This window comes from Erpetoichthys calabaricus, chromosome 8, assembly GCF_900747795.2.
Source record: "Erpetoichthys calabaricus chromosome 8, fErpCal1.3, whole genome shotgun sequence".
Classification (NCBI taxonomy): domain Eukaryota; kingdom Metazoa; phylum Chordata; class Cladistia; order Polypteriformes; family Polypteridae; genus Erpetoichthys; species Erpetoichthys calabaricus.
Genome location: NC_041401.2, coordinates 62,322,810 through 62,341,412, shown reverse-complemented (window position 1 = coordinate 62,341,412; position 18,603 = coordinate 62,322,810). Strand labels below are relative to the sequence as shown.

At 39.5% G+C, this 18,603-nt stretch overlaps 1 protein-coding gene across 2 annotated transcripts in view; it reads left to right on the top strand.

Moving 5' to 3' along the window:
* The window catches only part of nxn (nucleoredoxin), a 337,134-nt gene that overhangs the window by 301,117 nt on the left and 17,414 nt on the right, over positions 1-18,603 (top strand). For both annotated transcript variants that reach the window (XM_051930854.1, XM_028806623.2), the window contains exons 2-7: positions 1,365-1,482; positions 6,305-6,438; positions 7,698-7,798; positions 8,794-8,900; positions 15,236-15,415; positions 15,744-15,868. In XM_051930854.1, coding sequence (XP_051786814.1) covers positions 1,365-1,482; positions 6,305-6,438; positions 7,698-7,798; positions 8,794-8,900; positions 15,236-15,415; positions 15,744-15,868 — 765 coding nt within the window. The remainder of the gene's footprint in view (positions 1-1,364; positions 1,483-6,304; positions 6,439-7,697; positions 7,799-8,793; positions 8,901-15,235; positions 15,416-15,743; positions 15,869-18,603) is intronic.

Sequence of the window (18,603 nt, the reverse complement as noted above, 5' to 3'; positions counted from 1 at the left end):
TGCTTCACAGATGTCTAAAGAGGTAACATTACCCCAGGATGCTGTCACCTAGTCTGTTGGGGGAGCATGTACCTCTGCCAGGTTGTCTCCCTCTGTCCTTCCATAACAACTGGCCTCCCACTCAGGTAAGGGTCTTCATTCAGTCTGTGCCGGGTTGCCAACATGCCTACCTGCATATTGCCATCTTTTGTTGATCGTCTGGCAAGGGAATGGAAAATTCTGCCCACTAACTGCCACGGCCTTCTGGCCAGGTAAACGATCAAAACCCACAATGACCAGGATGCCAGCCCTTGCATGCCCTTCATCACAGCATACTGTACATTAGGCACCAGCCAGTTGCAGTAATCCCATGTTCATAAAGGTGTGTTAATACAAGTCATGCAGCAACATTCTCAGCATTAATGTGTGCATATTGTCCAGAAGTACCCATGTGCAGACAATGCTAAAACATTAATTTGTCCAGCTTTGGATCACTATGTGAGTCGGAATAAACAGATATTTGACTTGTTTTGTTCAACAAGCCTGAAATGGGTGGGTCTAATGAAATGTTTGTAACTAGTAGGCATGGGGAAATGGATGAAAAGGAAGCAGCCTAGAATTCAAGCTTCACTTTAGCTGAATGTGATTAATTGCATGGACTGAAATTGATTATCGAGCTTTTCCTGTTATTAAGGGTCATGCCAGTATGTCTCTCAGCAACGTTGATCTAGGACTAATGTATTCTAAATAGGCTCTACGGCTGTGCTTCTGGATTGTAGTCTGCAGTCACTGTGTCCCCTAAGGTGTCGTTTTGGTGGCTGCTTTAACCACATTCCATTCATTTAAATTATTTAAAGCAGGTCCCCACTAGCAGGGTCACAGTGATGTGAAAACACATTTAATGAGAAAAGGTGATACATTAATATAAAGCATTGTTGGTACAAAGAAAGTCAGTACAGTAATAGATGCCATTACTTGTTGAAGATTTCTGGCAGCTTCCATCTACCCTTTACACTTAACTCAGCCCATCCATCTGTTCATTTTCTAACCTTCTTATGCACCTCAGGATTGCAGGAAGTCAGTGCCTATTCCAGTAGTGTTGGGCACAATGCAGGACTTGGCACCGGACACACTCACACATTCAACAAGATTATCCTGATGTGCACTTCTTTGGGATGTGGGAGGAAAGCTTGCACAAAAATACAAAAATAAGGAGAATGTGCACGTTCAACCCAGACAGTAAAGCATTCAGTCACAAGAAAACAAAATGTGTGTCTTATTATTTGGGTGTGGGGGACTTCTTGATTGGTAGGAGGTGCACCACTGCCTCCAAGTGATTTAAATTTCAACTTTTATATTTTGTTTGTTATGTGTTTTATTCACAGATGAAATTGTGGAACAAATACAAGGTGACCAGCATCCCATCTCTAGTGTTTATTGACGCCACTACAGGGAAGGTTGTCTGTCGGAATGGCTTACTAGTGGTCCGGGATGACCCTGACGGTGGGTGACAGTTATTTTTACCTGTTTTTTTTTGTCATTCCTCTCCATGACAAACAGTATAGATTTTTGGAAACAAAATTTGTACACAAGGAAGAGTGTTTTTATATGTCAGGTGATAGAATTGGTTTAGAGGTGAAGAACATGGAACTTTGGTTGCAATTGAAGACATTTCATCCATCCATCCATCCATTTTCCAACCCGCTGAATCCGAACACAGGGTCACGGGGGTCTGCTGGAGCCAATCCCAGCCAACACAGGGCACAAGGCAGGAACCAATCCTGGGCAGGGTGCCAACCCACCGCAGGACTGAAGACATTTCAATTTAAAGAAATATTTTTTTTGTTAACATGTTGTTTCACGGTACATTTGTCTCACATAGTTTCCCAAACATTGTTTGCTTGCTTCACCTTCACTGCTAGTTCCAACCCAGCATGACAACTTGCCTGCAAACGTCTGTAGTGTGAAAGGCAGCCACCCAAGTTAAAGAATGTTATTCTCAGTTAGCACGCACTCACTCAAGTGCAATCTGCTGTTATTTTTTTATCACTTCTTCTTTTAGAAATGTTAAGTCTGACACTGTTGATTATTTCTGCCATGTTCTACACCATCATAGTGACCTGTTGGCAACATATTTATTATAGCTTTGAACAATACAAAATGTGAATTATATTCATTATGCACTATTAGCTTTCTTTGTTTAAGATACTTCTTTTAACTCGATATTTTCTGTAATCATTCCCATGACAAGGAGATAAAATGTCAAAAATAGAAAGCAGAAGACAAAAGCCTAAGGCTACTGTGGGAGTTACAAGTAAAGAATTGTGTTGGAGAAAGGCTGCCATATTTTGACAATTAGCTTTGTTGACCCTCATTGAGTACATTTTATTTCATTTTTGTTAGTTTCAGATAAAAAAGGACATCCCTCAACTACTGTGTCATAATGGGTGACATAGAATTCTTCAGGGTGAGTGTGATTAGATGGCAGGCTAGCAAGGTATCAAAGTTACCCATGTTAGACTCAATGTGAAGCAAAGGGGTTCTAAAGGGAGTGGTGAGCAGATAAGACTGCAAAGACACAAAGACAGCAGGTCTAGTACAGTCAAGGTCACTTGGACAGAATGCATTATTTGGAGACTGTTCATTTACTTTTCAGTTACTGCCTGGGTATGTAAATGTAAGGCATAGAAAGAGACTAAGAGAGAGGGGGGGGGCGTTTGCTTTTTGTGTGTCCTGAGTGTTTAAAGTGGCAGCCTTACCACATACATTTCAGAACGGGTCATCCACCTAAAGCTAAGCATTTTTGGGCCCTGCTACAACTTGAATAGGAGACCAACCAAGAAAAACTTGGGTTGCTGCTGGAACAGGTGCTGGAGAGGCCAGCAGGGGGTGTTTACCTTGTGGTCTGAATGCTGATCCCAATGCCCCAGTGCAGCAATGGGGATGCTGTGCTGTAAAAATGGGGATGTCCTTCAGATGAGATGTAAAATCGAGATCCTGCTATCTGCGAATATTAAAGATCCCTAGGTATCCTTCGTAAAGAGTAGGGTGTATCCTAATGTCCTTGCTAAACTGCCCACCACAGCCTAGTCATTCTGGCCCCCTGATCATCCCCTGTCTCTAACTGGCTGCCTATCTCTCACCTGTTCACCACCTAACAGCTAACTTGTGGTGAGCGTACTGGCGCAAAATGGCTACCGTCGCATCAGCAAACCAAGGAACTGGTTATTAACTTCTGCTGAACCAAAGAGCCTGTGTCCGGTTACTGTTCAATGAGTGGATATAGAGATGGTCCACTTCTTCAAGGACTTGAGGGTCCCATTAATGACAGGTTGGACTGGTCTTGTAGCACAGAGGAACTATATAAGTAAGAGCAGGCTTTTTTTCCTTAGGTGATTGCATTCCTTCCTTTAATGTGGATAGTGACATTCTTCACCTCTTTTATAACTCTGTGATGGCCAGTCGGATTTTCTACACTGTCATGTTCTAGGCTGGTAACATCACTTCAAGAGATGCCCACCAAATCAATAGGCTAATTAAAAGGACAAGCTCAGTTATAGGACACACCCTGGACACCCTGGAGGTCGTAGTGAAGAAGAGAATTAAAGCAAAACTGATTGTCATTATGAACAATGCTGCTCATCCCCACTCTGAAACACTAACACTGAGGACTATCAGCCAACGAATTATTCAGCAGAAGTGTGAAACACTACAGGGGCTCCTTTATACCAACAGCAATATATCTGCATAATGCCTCACTGTGACTGTGACTTCCAAGTCAGATGTTTTGTTTCTTTTTCATTTTTTTGCTTTATAGTCATTCTGGTGCGTGTTCAGATCATAGTGTGTGTGTTTATCTATCTATCTGGATGCTGTACATTAGTGGAGGTTGTTGTGGCTCCCCACACAATATGCAAAACACTTTGAGTAGTGAGAGAATGTATATAAATGTAAAGAATTATTATTATTAAATTGTTGTAATAGTAAGATGTATGAGGAATAATTAAGCATTTGATATCTTTAAAATCACTTATTTATTCTCCATTTTTTAAACCTGCTTAATCAGTGTGGCACAGTGGTACAGTTAGCAGCACTCTAGCTTCATAGATCTAGAGTTCTTGGTTTAAATCACATGCCTACTCTTTGATCATGTGGAGTTTACACATTCTCCACATGTCAGCGTGGTTTAAACTTTCAGTGCTCCTTTCTTCCTCCTACAGCCCCAGTGAAACACAGGTTAAGTAATCTTAAAATTCCAATCTGGACCTGAAGGAGTATGTACATGAATGTGCTCTTCAATGAACTGGCATTCCATCCATAGCTGGTTCCTGCCTTTCCACTTTCCACTTTTTTGTTTATTATTTATGTTATCTGTATGTGATGTTATGTTCTGTTATAAGAAGCTCCAAAGCTACCAAGTTACATTCTTGTACATTAAGTACTAGAAAATAAACGTGATTTCATTCAGGCTAACTTAAACTTGCAATTTTTTATAAATCCTGTATGTATATATATATATATATATATATATATATATATATATATATATATATATATATATATATATATATAAAGATTAGCGTTTAAAAAAAAAAAATTCAGTTTAACAAGTGCCCATATTAGGGGAATTGTTGCCATTTAATGATAGACGCTGACTGAGGCTCCTGTCCACAGCTTATACAGCAGCACTGTTTTGCTTTTGTTTTTATCAATAAATCTTTTAAATGGCAGTTCACAGATTGCACCATCACAAAGTGCCTTATGAAACAATCGGGGATACAGATCAAAGGCACATGATGTAATGCAAGATTAGTCAGGTTTTTTCCTCCACATGGAAGGGTATGCTAACTGTTTTTATTACATGTTTTCATGAGATAAGGGTCTTTATTTTACTCTCTGCACTTTTACTGTTTCTGTTTACGCCCTGGTGGGTGGTAGATTTCATAGCAGTCTGTGTGCACAGAGTGATGGGTAATCAGGCTTAGAAATATACAGAAGAGTTTTAAGAATTGAAGATTTATCTGTGCCCTTGTAAATCTGAACTGGATAAAGCAGGAATTTGATGATTGGTTGGCTTTAACTGTGAAAAGCATGGCAGACCAAAATCAACTAAATTTGATTTATTTTACTTGAAATAAATAACTTTAAAAGTTCTGTTTTTTAAGAAAAATGTTGTAAGTAAAAGTTTACTGTGGTAAAGAGGGTTTTCACCGTTGGCATTTTGACTTTTTGTTTCAGAAAAAATTTCAAAATAAAGTAGGGCAGAAGAATATGTAGTGTACTGTATTTGTTTAAAGTGTTTTTGAACAATTGAATCACCAGCAATGAGACCAGAAGTAGAGGCACCCCATCTGCCTTCAGTCTCCGGCACTGAGTGAGTTTTTTTGCGTGTTTACTGCTGTCAGCTGAACACCGATGTTGACTTTATTATATAAATATTTGACTTCTGGAGCATAGACATGGTGGCAGTAAGAATGGCTGAAGTATGGAGATGATCATGATATCCCTAGGTCTGATTTTTTTAGTGTTAAATGGCATCATCCGGAATCTGAATAAAGTGTGACGAGTGCTAAATATTTATAGATAGATAGATAGATAGATAGATAGATAGATAGATAGATAGATAGATAGATAGATAGATAGATAGATAGATAGATAGATAGATAGATAGATAGATACATTTTTTATACAATATTAAAGTCGAACAATAAGATGTAGAATGTGTAAATTCTCCCTGATTCTGCCTAAATTTTTCTCCACTGACTGTTTTTTAGATGCCAAAGATTTCAAGATCCTTTTGATTCTCTGTCTAAACTAGATTATGACTAAGTGAAGGTGAACATGATTTGGGCGGGATCACTTCCTGCCATGTACCCAAAGCTACTGAGATAGACTGTAGCACCTGATCGATGTCTCCAGTTCACCACCACTTTCCCAGGGATGTAGTGAGGGAGGTTTCCTGCTCCAAGACTTAGATACCTTAGATTGCCAACTGCTGTAGAATTTTAGTGAAGCTATGAAAATGGTGTCTACCTTTAATGTTGACAATGTGTATCCAATCACATTAGGTATTCTTCACACTTTGGGTATCTTTTTGCCAGCATTTCCTTGGAGATTTCTTAACAATGGCTTTTGTTTCCCAGGTAAAATTTTTGGGATTCTAATTTCAATTTGAGAATTTTTCAGGAGCGGCCTACTTCATGGAGTTATAAGCAGCCTGGCCTGAAACATGTGCCTAAGTAGACAGGAGCATGGGTTCGATAACCTGCTCATTTAATGTCACTTCTCTGGTCTCCAACAATCTGTCTCTACGTCCTTCCATTAGGTCTGGAATTTCCATGGGGACCCAAGCCTTTTGGTGAGGTGGTGGCTGGACCTTTGGTTAGAAAGAACGGACAGTCTACAGACAGCAGCACGCTGGAAGGATCTTATGTCGGGGTTTATTTCTCTGCACACTGGGTGAGTGTTGACTTTGGGGGTACACACATTAACAACACAGGACCATAGAGACATACTGGTCAGTGTCACAACCTGACAGAATGTTTTTCAAAGTGCTTGAGCTGGCTGTTCGAGATTTCAACATGGCTCAAAACACTTGCTTCATCTTAATTTCTTGTGGTCTATCAATAAAAGAGGTGGAGTGATGAGTATCGATATTTTGCTTATATAAATAGATCAGAGCCAATTGCAACTTCATAGACATGGTTAATCGCTTTGCAGCTGGATGAAGATCAACTGAAGTACCGGTTGTCGTAAAGGATATCCTGGAATCTAATAAAATGATTTAGTGCTGGACCCTGGGGCCTCCCCTCTCTGTGCACTTAGAGCATCTTGGCTATAAATCAGCAGGCCTCGGCTTCTTGTTAACTTCTAAAGTGAGATGAAGTAGTATTGCTCTCATCCCAGCTTACACCGCAGAACTATAAGAATGCATTTCTTTCCTGCTCATTCAGCTGAAGGAAGTCTGGATATTTGTTTTGTTGTTGAGCCCTTGTGCCAGTGGGATGATGGGCACATGCTGTATTTCAGCAAGGTGCTTGCAAATTATTTACTCCATCCTCATGACCTCTCAAGTAGCAAAGACCACAGGGCACAAAGGTTTGAAGTGTAGAAGCAGATATCTAAGATGCATATAAAGGCGAATGTAGAGTTTTTTTTTTTGTTGTTGCAGCAAGCTATTGTGATCTTTGCCACACTTTATTTGCTGATTTGTTTTACCAGAATGAGTGTCTGGCCTCATAGACATGTTGTACCAAGAGTATTAAAGGTGGAAAATATAAATCTAATGTAATTGTACCCCGATGCTGCATTTCTAGCTTTAATGGTATAATGCCATTTTTGGTGCTAGCAGATCACAGCAGCAGATGCCTTCACTTGGCCATTGCTCTATAAGGCTCAAAAATTCAGAGTTCTTTACATTAGCTTAGTGACTGTTGTTTTTCTTTTCCAAGAGTTAGCAATTATGGTAGGTCAGCCATTTGTGCATTAACCTTAAGCAATTGAGAAAACAGCACATGACCTCAAGGCTAGGAGTTGTAGTCTTCTTCTTGGGCCAGTTTTTTTGTTTATGTATGTGATTTCAGTCCCTGGACATGTGCCTCTTTCTACCAGTTTATTGCCTTCTTTCATCTCAACTCTGAGAATGTGGGTTCATATTTTTTGTTTGTTTTTCTGATTTATTTTTTTGCAACTAATCCTTTTTAGTTTTCTTCTCCTAGTGCCCACCATGCAGAAGTCTCACACGAGTGCTTGTAGAGTCATACGGTATGGTGAAGGAGTCAGGAAAGAAGTTTGAGATTGTGTTTGTTAGTGCTGACAGGTGAGATACATGAGGGGTTTATCTCCATCAACTTTGAAAAGTCTATGACCCTTGCAACCAGGATGATCTTTGTCAAAAAGCCATCTTTGTTCATGTGTGTTATGCCCCTAGCATGTAAGATGTTCATTCCATAGCAGCATCACAAGTGCCCATTTTCAGGAGCCCAAGCAACAGCAACTGTTGTTTGTTACTTAGGTTTGGTTGTCCTTCAGAGGATACTGAGATGCACAGATGGAAAAATGTTTGAAACAAAGAAGCTTCCAGATCAGCTTTGGACTACTAATGTACCCCAGTTCATAAATGCTTTGACACGCTGAGAACTTCCTTTTTAGAATCCAATTGGGAACAATCAGTCTTTGCTTCTAAAACATGTTTTCAGATCTCTTAGTGTGATTCAGTGGAAACTTAGTGCACAGTGGAAACAATCATTAAAGCCGGAATGTCCCAGTTAAGCCACTGATTGAGTAGTTGATACCAACCACCATCATACACGTTCAGGTTGTAAAAGTGTCTTTAAACCTAAAAAATATTAATTCAGTATTCGGCTCCTTGTGCCACATCCCCTCACCTTCATGTGGTCTGATAGATGTTCCCCAGTACAAATTCATCTCTGCCACTGACTCTCTGCATGTTCTTTCACACCCATTTGTGTTGTGCAGATTTGATTGAGTTGACCCAGTTTGACATGAGGAGACATGCTGTTCAGCCAGTGAGTCCCTATATACCCATTGGTAATATTGCAGCTTCCTCTGGCACATATCTTTGCAAAAGATGGAAACAATAATGTGGCTACTAATTAAAGCACATGTCACTTGCAAACTCTGCTAAATATATTACTTGTATGTGGGTTAAGTTCTAAACTGTAAAGAAATATAATAAAATGCTTAATATGTAAATATATCCATCTGCTATTAGCAAAAAACATCTGTAAAATTGTTTCTGATGTTTGTTTGTGTTTTGTTTTTCTCTTTACTGAATACTTCTCCATTTGTCAGGTCAGAAGATTCGTTTAAACAGTATTTTAGTGAGATGCCCTGGCTGGCAGTACCATATTCTGATGAGGGTCGAAGGTCTCGGCTCAATCGACTCTATGGCATACAAGGTGAGTGAATCTTTCAAACTGTTTGTGTTTATTTGTTTGGTTATTTATTTTTACTTTGGTAAGGTTCAGTGTAGCAAAGAATGCAAGCACTGCGCTGTTAGAATGTCAGGAATGTGTGCTGAACAAGCCTGGGCCACGCTGTCATCAACCCATCGGACACTGCAGCGCTCTGTGTACACTGTGTCTCTTACCGATAAGGGCTTTTGAGCAAATTGCTTCAGATTGTTATCACACACAGGGAGAGCAGCTGATGGTGATTGAGCTCTAGGGTGAAGGGGATGAGACAGCCAGAAAATGGCCTGTTTGGGAATGCTTGGCAGCACTTCATTGCATTCAAACTGCAGCAGCTCATAATAGGGCGGTCAAGAGACGGGTGTTCCCTGAGGCTTGACTTCTGGCTACAGCATGAAATAGAAGGTGGACAGCCCTGGGATACAAGGGTTGTTACGTTTAGTCTTGAAGCTTGTGATGGTAGTTATAGCACTTCTTTGTATTCAGTCTCACAGCTTGTGCTCCCATTTACGGCCTAGTGGCTTGGGTGTTACTATATTTAGATTAGAGGTTTATATTCCAGTAGGTGGGGAAGGTAGGGGTATTACATTTTATTTTGTGTTCTGCAACTTTGCATCCAGTGGTGGTATTCAAGATTATATTTAATCCTGTGGCTTTTTATTGTTGCAATATAAAGGTTGAATAATATAATAATATTTAAGAGTGAAAGAGTATTATGCCCCAAGGCCAATGTGCCCAATTATAGCACCCCCTTCGGTGGTAGAAGAGGGAGGAAGGGGTTAGATTTAATCTCAAAACTTGTGATTGCAGTGAAAGTACCGGTATTGGGATGGAATATTACACTGAATTACATGGCCTATATTCTGCTGTAGTGGTGTTATGTTCAACAGCACATAAAATAGCAACAAGAACGCGAGGCCTCCAAAAGACCCACAGAACCAAGTCAAAGTCTTCATTGGCCTGCTTCAGATAGACCTCACCCCAGGCAGGCTGACCCCAAACTTTATGGGCAGTCTTCAACCTATCCAGGCCCAAGAAAATGGAAAACAAGCTTTTAAAATATAGAATACTTTAAATGTCCGAAAATACCTCTCAAGAAAAGAGAACTGTAAAACCTTTGGCTTGAGAAAATTGCAAAAAATAACTAACGCCAGAAAAAGGCACACCATAATAAACGAATCCTTTTCCAAAATCCAATAATCATAAACCCAAGACAAAAGCAAAGAATTCAATAGCTAGAAAAAGACAATATTTATGAAATAATATGCTTTTTGGAAAAAAATTAAGTACAGTGAACCACTAAAGAATCTTCTCATCAACCTCACAATAAATAGGCTTGGGCAGTCTTTAAGCTGTGATATCAGGAAGGCTCCGCCTCTTTTAGTTCTAACCACAAAACAAAAGTGACACAGAAGAACAAGTAAAATATAGATGGTAAAGAACAATTAAATAGAACAGTGGTTACAAAAATATATAAAATATAATAAACGCATGACAAATACATAATACATATACATAATAAACAGGAATAGGTACATCATGTATGTGTAATATTAAAATGTGTGCTTCAGTTTAAATGTTTAAAGTCTAACTATTCCTGATTGTATTAGAAATTTGTCGTTTTTCACCCACTGATGGAGGTCCATAGAGGGCTCGATCCCTGGTAAAGGATCCATCCATCCATCCATTTTCCAACCCGCTGAATCCGAACACAGGGTCACGGGGGTCTGCTGGAGCCAATCCCAGCCAACACAGGGCACAAGGCAGGAACCAATCCCGGGCAGGGTGCCAACCCACCGCAGGACACACACAAACACACCCACACACCAAGCACACACTAGGGCCAATTTAGAATCGCCAATCCACCTACCCTGCATGTCTTTGGACTGTGGGAGGAAACCGGAGCGCCCGGAGGAAACCCACGCAGACACGGGGAGAACATGCAAACTCCACGCAGGGAGGACCCGGGAAGCGAACCCAGGTCCCCAGATCTCCCAACTGCGAGGCAGCAGCGCTACCCACTGCGCCACCGTGCCGCCCTGGTAAAGGATCACAAATGAAAAATAATATCATATTCATAATCTCAGACCTTGAAATTCTCTAAAATGATGCCTGACATGCCAATGTTTAAAATTTGTCATTTTTAACCTTCTGGGAGTGGCTGTTAGAGGGCTAGGACCAACACTAAGAGTCATATATCAAAAATATTTTCTCATTCATGGTAAGCATCCTCGAAATAGCATAAAATGATACTCCCCATGCCTATATTACGATTCCCATTTTTTCGAAGCTTTTTGAAAATAAGTACCTTTGACCCCTTGTATCACATTAGGGGGTAAGCCCCTTGGGGTTGGTTGATGCACAAGTTCTTCTGATAATTTTTGCTGAAGACACCTGTTGGTTTACTGTTTATCATGCGGGTGTAATTTCCTGCACAAAATATGGCCCAAAAATTGCCTAAAGATTAGGGCCTAGAGGACCAAAAGTCGAGAGGAACCCCAAAAAGCTTCATGTCTTGCTTAACTAGACATTAATACACATCGAATGGCATATCACATGTGAGGGTTTTCTCGTACTGGTGAACTGAAGTGATTTCAAATCATTCATAACTAATTCTTAAGAACACAACATTATCCAGGGAGCACGCCCCGGCTGAAACATGACAAGTGGATTGTGCTTCAAGTTATAGCCTTACTGTTGTCGTCAAGGAGGATACTGAGGTTAATTTATATTCAGGCTTCAGTTTCCATTTACAACCCTGCATCTTATAATGGAATGTAGAGTTTACTTTTCCAGCCATCTGTGAGCACTACAGTGGCGGAAATCACATTAAATTGCTTTGGCTTTTCTCCCCTATTGGTTGCAGCTTTGCAATGGAAGGAAAAAGTCAGTGGGGACTGATTATTCCAAGTAACTGTTAATCCTGTGTTCCCAGTTACCACCTTGTTGAAAAATAAGAGTGGTAACTGGAAAATGTAGATAGTAAATTTAGTCCCGAGGCCTTTGTTCCCAGTGCTATTCTTCCCTAATAGGGAATAGTTTTGTGAAGAATACAGATAGAAAAAGTACTGAAAACCCAATTTCTGAAATGGTATAATACCAGCATTATGTTAATTTTGGTACCTTAAGTAAATGTTAGTTTACATGCTCCTTGTGCTCTATCATTAAACGGCACATTCAGAACTCTTAGAGTGTAACATGCCTCTGCCACATACCCACTGTTTGATATACTATACGTGTATTACCAGGCTCAATACCACAGGAAGGTCACACCAGCACTCCTCCCACTGTTCAATATAATAAATGTACTTTATCGGTCTAGAAACACAGAGAGGGATAAACACCATCGCTGCCTCCCACCCTCCTCCTCCTAATGATAAGTAGAGTGCAGCAGAGCAGAGAGGCACGCATGTATGTAAGCCAGGGGAACAAAGCTGCTGGGAGATGGGGAAGAGAGGGGGATTATCTGTTACTTGCTTCAGTATCATTTTGGTACTGGTACTAAGATTCAAAAACTGATATTAGTATCAAAGTCGAAATTTTAGTACCTCTGTAACTCTAATAGGGAAGCCATTTTCAGTTCTAAGCCTTGCATTCTCTGCTCTCCCCCTACTATAGAAAATTTATGATGGGAGGAATTGTTTCTTTCAGTCCTGGAGCCAGTGTTCCCAGTTACCATCTTCTTCTGAAGGAGGATGGAATCTTACAGTCTCAAGTCACCTTGATATGCCTTCTTCATGGCTTTGGTGTGTTGAGTAGTGAAGGAGGGACCTGGGGCCATTTCACAGTATTACTTACAGTCCTTGTCCTGTATTCCCATTTGTGAGTGGAGAGGTGATTTACATTCCCGAAGAAGCCTGTATTTTCAGTAGTTACTTGTTCTTCATATCCAAGGTCTGCATTCCTAGTTACATCTTTGCTCTATGGGGACAGATGATTTTTCACTCCTGAGTTCTGTAATCCTAGCGCCAGCTGAAGGTCAGTTGGGACGATACATGATTGTCACTTTTGTACCTCTGTTCTCTGCTAGTGCTCTGAGACAAAAAAAGGTAATTTTAGTATTTGCAGCCTGTTTTCCCAGGTAAACTGAGGGGAGGTTTAACCCCTGAAGCCTGTATTCCATTGCTCAGTGTGGTTGACAAGGGAGATCATTTTCAGCCCCAAGGCGCAGTTCAGTTTCTCTGACCTGAGTAGCATTCAGTTCTACTGTCCTTCCCAGATTGAGACCCTTGATAGTTTTGTGCTAGTTATGCATAGAGTGCTGTCCCTGGAGCTTGGGACTTACTTGACAGTATTACACTGGGTGTGAGGTGAGTGAATGCGGAGTGACAGAAGAGAGTTGACAGTACAAAAGAATCTTTGTAGAAGCTTAACAAGGGGTCTGGCTGCACCCTCCAGGAGGCAGGAGTCAAAAAACAGCTTTTATTTTAAGGAAAACTTGAACCTCACTGGTTTATATCTCAAAACACAATCTAAATTGCACCTGCCCTAGAGCGGGTTTTTATAGTGGGGGGGTTAGCGGACTGTGAAATAGTTTCACTGGTTAAGCCCAAGATATCACTGGTGTCCTCAGACCTTCTTGAATCAGTAGATCATAGAGCTCACCTGAAAATAATGCTTATACGCATTGTGTGAAATGTGAATTAGCAAAAGTAAAGCTGAAATTGATCAAACTATTAGACAATCAGCACACACATGATTGTGAGACATTCATTACTGATTTTACAAAAAAATTAAGAGCTTGTCCATGGCACTAATAATTAATGTTTGATCATAAGAGTGTTGCTATGTGAATGGCATCATCAGAGTGTTATCTCCAAATGTGTATTTTTAATATGTTTCTTAATGCATTAACAGTTCAATCCCAAATTCCAAATGTCCTAAGTCAGCCAGTACCCTCCCTGGCTACATTGTGACACTCTACAATGCATAGGTCTGATGAAAACTGGTAACAGCACATTTATTCAAAGGTAGAATAAGAGCCAACAAAAGACAATGTGAAGTTAAAAACAGTATGAACTGTGACATTACTGTATTATACAAAAATAGATTTTCAGCTGAGATTTAAATGCTGGGAATGATGTCTGTAGGTAGATCATTTCACCTCTGGGGTCCTATAGCTAAAGGTTGTTGCTCATTACAGTACACTATTTTATATATCCATGCAATTTTAGGCAAACCTCCATATTGAGATCATAGTGTTTGGTGTAGAGTATAGGCTAAATTAGGTCTCTCAGTTAAGAGGGGCTAGAGTCATGTATGTCAAAGGGACTTCTGTAAAATCGTCTCTAAAGGTAACTCTGTTAGTCAGTCATATGTACTAGTTCTAGTTTTGATCCTCGCTGCTAGGTTTTTTAATTAGCCTCCTTAGTGTTAGACCCGAATGTCACTCGTGTTGTAAAAACAGTGCTAAAAGCGTTAGTCTCAAGTTGACACTCGGGCAACGGTATAGATGTATCTTGCATAAGACCCAAGGATCACTCAGGCTGTAAAAATGCCAATAGCTCTAGTGCCGAGCATTACTTGGGCAATGGTATAGACGTGTCTTGCGTAAGTGTCAGACCCAAGCGTTATCCAAGCAATGGCGTAGATGCATCTTCTCCTAGCCTCATAATGGCGTTTAACAAATGCCTTTCATCAACACTGATGACAAGGTGAATCTGTCTTCGGGCAGTGAAAATGAAATGGACAGTGAAACTGAAAGTGATTCTTGGAATCCGAAAGTGACACCCATGTCACTCATACATGTGCAGAGTGCTGTTCATATTATTATTATTATTATATTTTCTACACTTCTGACTTTGTACTTTTAGTGTTTGGCATGTTTTACAGTAGAAAGATGAGATTTAATAAAAATCTCATTTTTTAAGCCCAAAAATGCAATGCTTTTTTACATTTTTTGAGAAAAAATGTAATCCTAAGAAAGTTAAACTGCAGAACAGTAACTGAAGGATTTGAACAACCTAAAATGAATCATTATAGCAGTTCTTTCTGCTTGATATGATGAGTGAATCAGATTGTTAACATCCTCCCAAAGTTCCCTACATATTATATATTATATATATATATAGTAAGCATTAAATGACAAATGATTGCTCAGGAGCTACGTGGTGTCTCTGCTGAGGGATCACTCAGAGTGTCTCCTCCCCCTCCCAGCAGCTCAGACATCATACGTAGAGTGGTGGGAATTAGAAACAACAGTTTCTACTGTTCAGCTAAATAGCCAGCTGGGCAGTAGTAGCCTAAAAATGGGCAGGAGTGGCATTTCTTACTTAATACTGATGCTCCCTCTAATGATTTTGTCTGGTGATTTTCACCTCAAGGTATTCCTACACTGATTCTGTTGGACACTGAGGGAAAACTGATCACCCGCCAGGGTCGTGTCGAGGTGCTCAATGATCCAGGATGTCGAGAGTTTCCCTGGCACCCTAAACCTGTTCTGGAGCTTAATGAATCCAACGCTGTGCAGCTGAATGAGGGGCCCTGCCTTGTCCTCTTTGTGGGTGAGTATGAGAGATGTTTAACTAGTTCTATATCCACACTGACATTTGCCTTCCTTTTTATGGCTTGTAGGCCTTATTGCCATGTGGAAGTTCACCAGATGAACAGTCTAGAACAGATTTTTCTGCCTTTATCCCTCTACAGTGGGTCACAATGTTTTTGAATACAGAATGACTTCCGCACACGTGGCGTTGTAGATAGCTTGCACACATTTGTGGTTGGGTATATCTCCACACTACTAATGGGGGCAAAGGAGTTCTTTATAAGAGAGTGTTGACTATCCTCATAAACATCTTGGGGTAGCCAATAAAATTGTGTTCTGCCATGCAGATGCCGAAGAGGAGGGAGAGCTTGAACCAGCCAAGGAGCTCATTCAGCCAATCGCCGAAAAAATTATTGCCAAGTACAAGGCCAAAGAAGAGGAGACACCTCTGCTGTTCTTCATTGCAGGAGAGGTAGGTTCAGTTGGCGTTAAAGCAATGATCTCTCAGCAATTTGCATAGGACAGACCCAGAGTGGCAAATGTAGATATGCAGGCTGAGTTCAAATTTAAGTGATTGGAAAGGAAATCTTGCTAAAAGGGCCGCTGGGTTAGAGAAGCTATCTTAGTAACAAGAGGAACATTAAATTTTTTTGTCATGGACATTTTTCATACTATTTCCTCTTGTCCAGCATTGGTCACCTTAGACTCTTGTTCTATTAGAAACATCTTCCATCATTATGATTTTTTTTTTCTCAGCTATTACTATAAACCTTATAAGGTAAGTAACATATACAAAAATATCACTTTGGGTGGAGTATTCATTTAACAAAGCAGGTTTTTGAAAACAAATGCCTTCTATTTGGTCCTTATGCCTTAACTCAGTTAATTTTTCTTCATTTCTGGGCATTATTTAGACCCAGATTAAGATAGTCATAGTTTAAGGATGAATTTTTAATAAGTAATAAGATAACGATAACAATAAGAGAATCATTAATTACCTGTGTACCATTTTTTTTATAGTACTTTAGTATGTGTGCGTGATTTCTTTCGGAATTTTCCAGCCATATGTCAATGGTATCCTTTAAGTGCTTTGCACAGTGTGACTGTGACTGTGACTGCGACTGGCGAGTTCAATTGATTTTTGTTGTCTAAAATGAGTGTGAGGGCTTCTTCAAATTAAATATTTTTAGTAACCTACTGTCTGCTTTGCATCATTTTATACATTGTTTTGGTGGGGAGGGCTATGTATGGGCAGCTTGCTAAGTCATGGAGCACTTTTGCTTTTGCACTGTAGACACCATCTGTAGTTCACCTATTGAATACAATTTCATACTCAGCGATGCAGTATCATGAGCATTTTTTTCCTGTCACATCCTTTCGTCCTTCCTGTCTAAACTGTCTTTCATGTCTATTTCATCTTTCCACCTAATTGCTTTTTTTCCAACCTCCTACATTGTTTCATAATTCTTACTGTGTCATCTCTGTCTTTTATCTGTCACACATTCAGTCTTTGTCACTGACTTAGCATGACCCACAATAAATCACACATTAAGGCTCCTGTTATAAAAATGTGTTATCAATTGTAGTCTATGTGCCAAGTGCTTTGGTAAGGTAATATATGTGAAGGACCTTATAAAGTAGGGTTATGGCAGTATGTACAGTATGTACCTGAATATATCATATTTTTTATTTCTCATCTTTCATCTATCCATTTGATAAGCAGTGTATCTAACTGAAGGTCTAAGGATGTCAGTTCTTAATCCCTCAAGCACTGGGTGCAAGGTGGGAAGCATTCCTGCACTGGATGCCAGTCCATTGTCGGTATACTTGTGCTCACTCATAATGAATCTTATCTCCTAATGTGACATACTTAGCAGCTCTCTCTGGCAAAATTAAACAAGTCTGATTTTATCTTTAGATGTACGGGCAGGCTCTGTATGCATGAGAACTGACAACCAATGAAAGCTCATTGAGAAGTATAATGCATAGAATGCAGCATCAAGAAATATGCAAACAGAAGAATAGCTTGTCTTTCTGATGTCTCATGCTTCACATACTAAAACAGAATGGAAAAAAGGGCTGAAACTGCGTCTTAACTTGCCTTTAAACACTTTAACCTGTTAATGCTTCTCATGGCATTAGCTCTGCTTGGCAGCATGTTATTGGCTCTCACAAAAAGGGGAGAGTATGCTGGAATGTTGGTACTCAGTCAGGAAATGTGACATTGGCACCGATTTTCAGTCAGTTAAACTGATATGGTGCAATGACAAGATCAGTAACTACAGTCAGCAAATCTAACATTCACCACGACTAAAAGTCAGATAATGTGGCATCAGCTTTACCTGACTGCTGCCACCACACTTCTTTTTGTCTTTTCCTTAGATTTGATTTAGAGAGAAAACACATTTGCTATTCCACTTGTGTTAAACGTAACTATCTCTGATAGAAACACTCCAGTACGGAATCCAGAGAATAACAAAGTAACTTCTATAATCTGAAGTTCTGAAAAACATGTCTGAAGTGACTCATTCTGCATTTATTAAATTATTTTTTATTTTTTACATTATGATTTTATGCATACAGTAATATAACAAGTAATTCTTAATCCATGTAAGTAGTGAGCGACTTTGGTTGTTTTCCAAAATCTTGCAGTGACAAATTCAGCCATTTTGGTAATTATTGGTTATTATTTATTACTAAAAAATGGCATCTTGTTTTATTAAGATATTATTATTATTATTATTATTATTATTATTATTATATGATTAAGAAATTGAGGCACTAATAAAATATTTAATAAAAACACACAGGCTGTTTTTGAAATAGCTTCTTAATTTTGCATTATGCTTAAAAAATACAGGTAGTGCAATAGCACTAGTTCCAAATGGTTTTGTTAATAAATGCAAGTTCAAAAACAAACACCTTTCTCAAAACTACAGCAAGCATACAAGAGGTTAAATACAGTTAGGTCCATAAATATTTGGACAGAGACAACTTTTTTCTAATTTTGGTTCTGTACATTACCACAATGAATTTTAAATGAAACAACTCAGATGCAGTTGAAGTGCAGACTTTCAGCTTTAATTCAGTGGGGTGAACAAAACGATTGCATAAAAATGTGAGCCAACTAAAGCATTTTTTGAACACAATCCCTTCATTTCAGGGGCTCAAAAGTAATTGGTCAATTGACTCAAAGGCTATTTCATG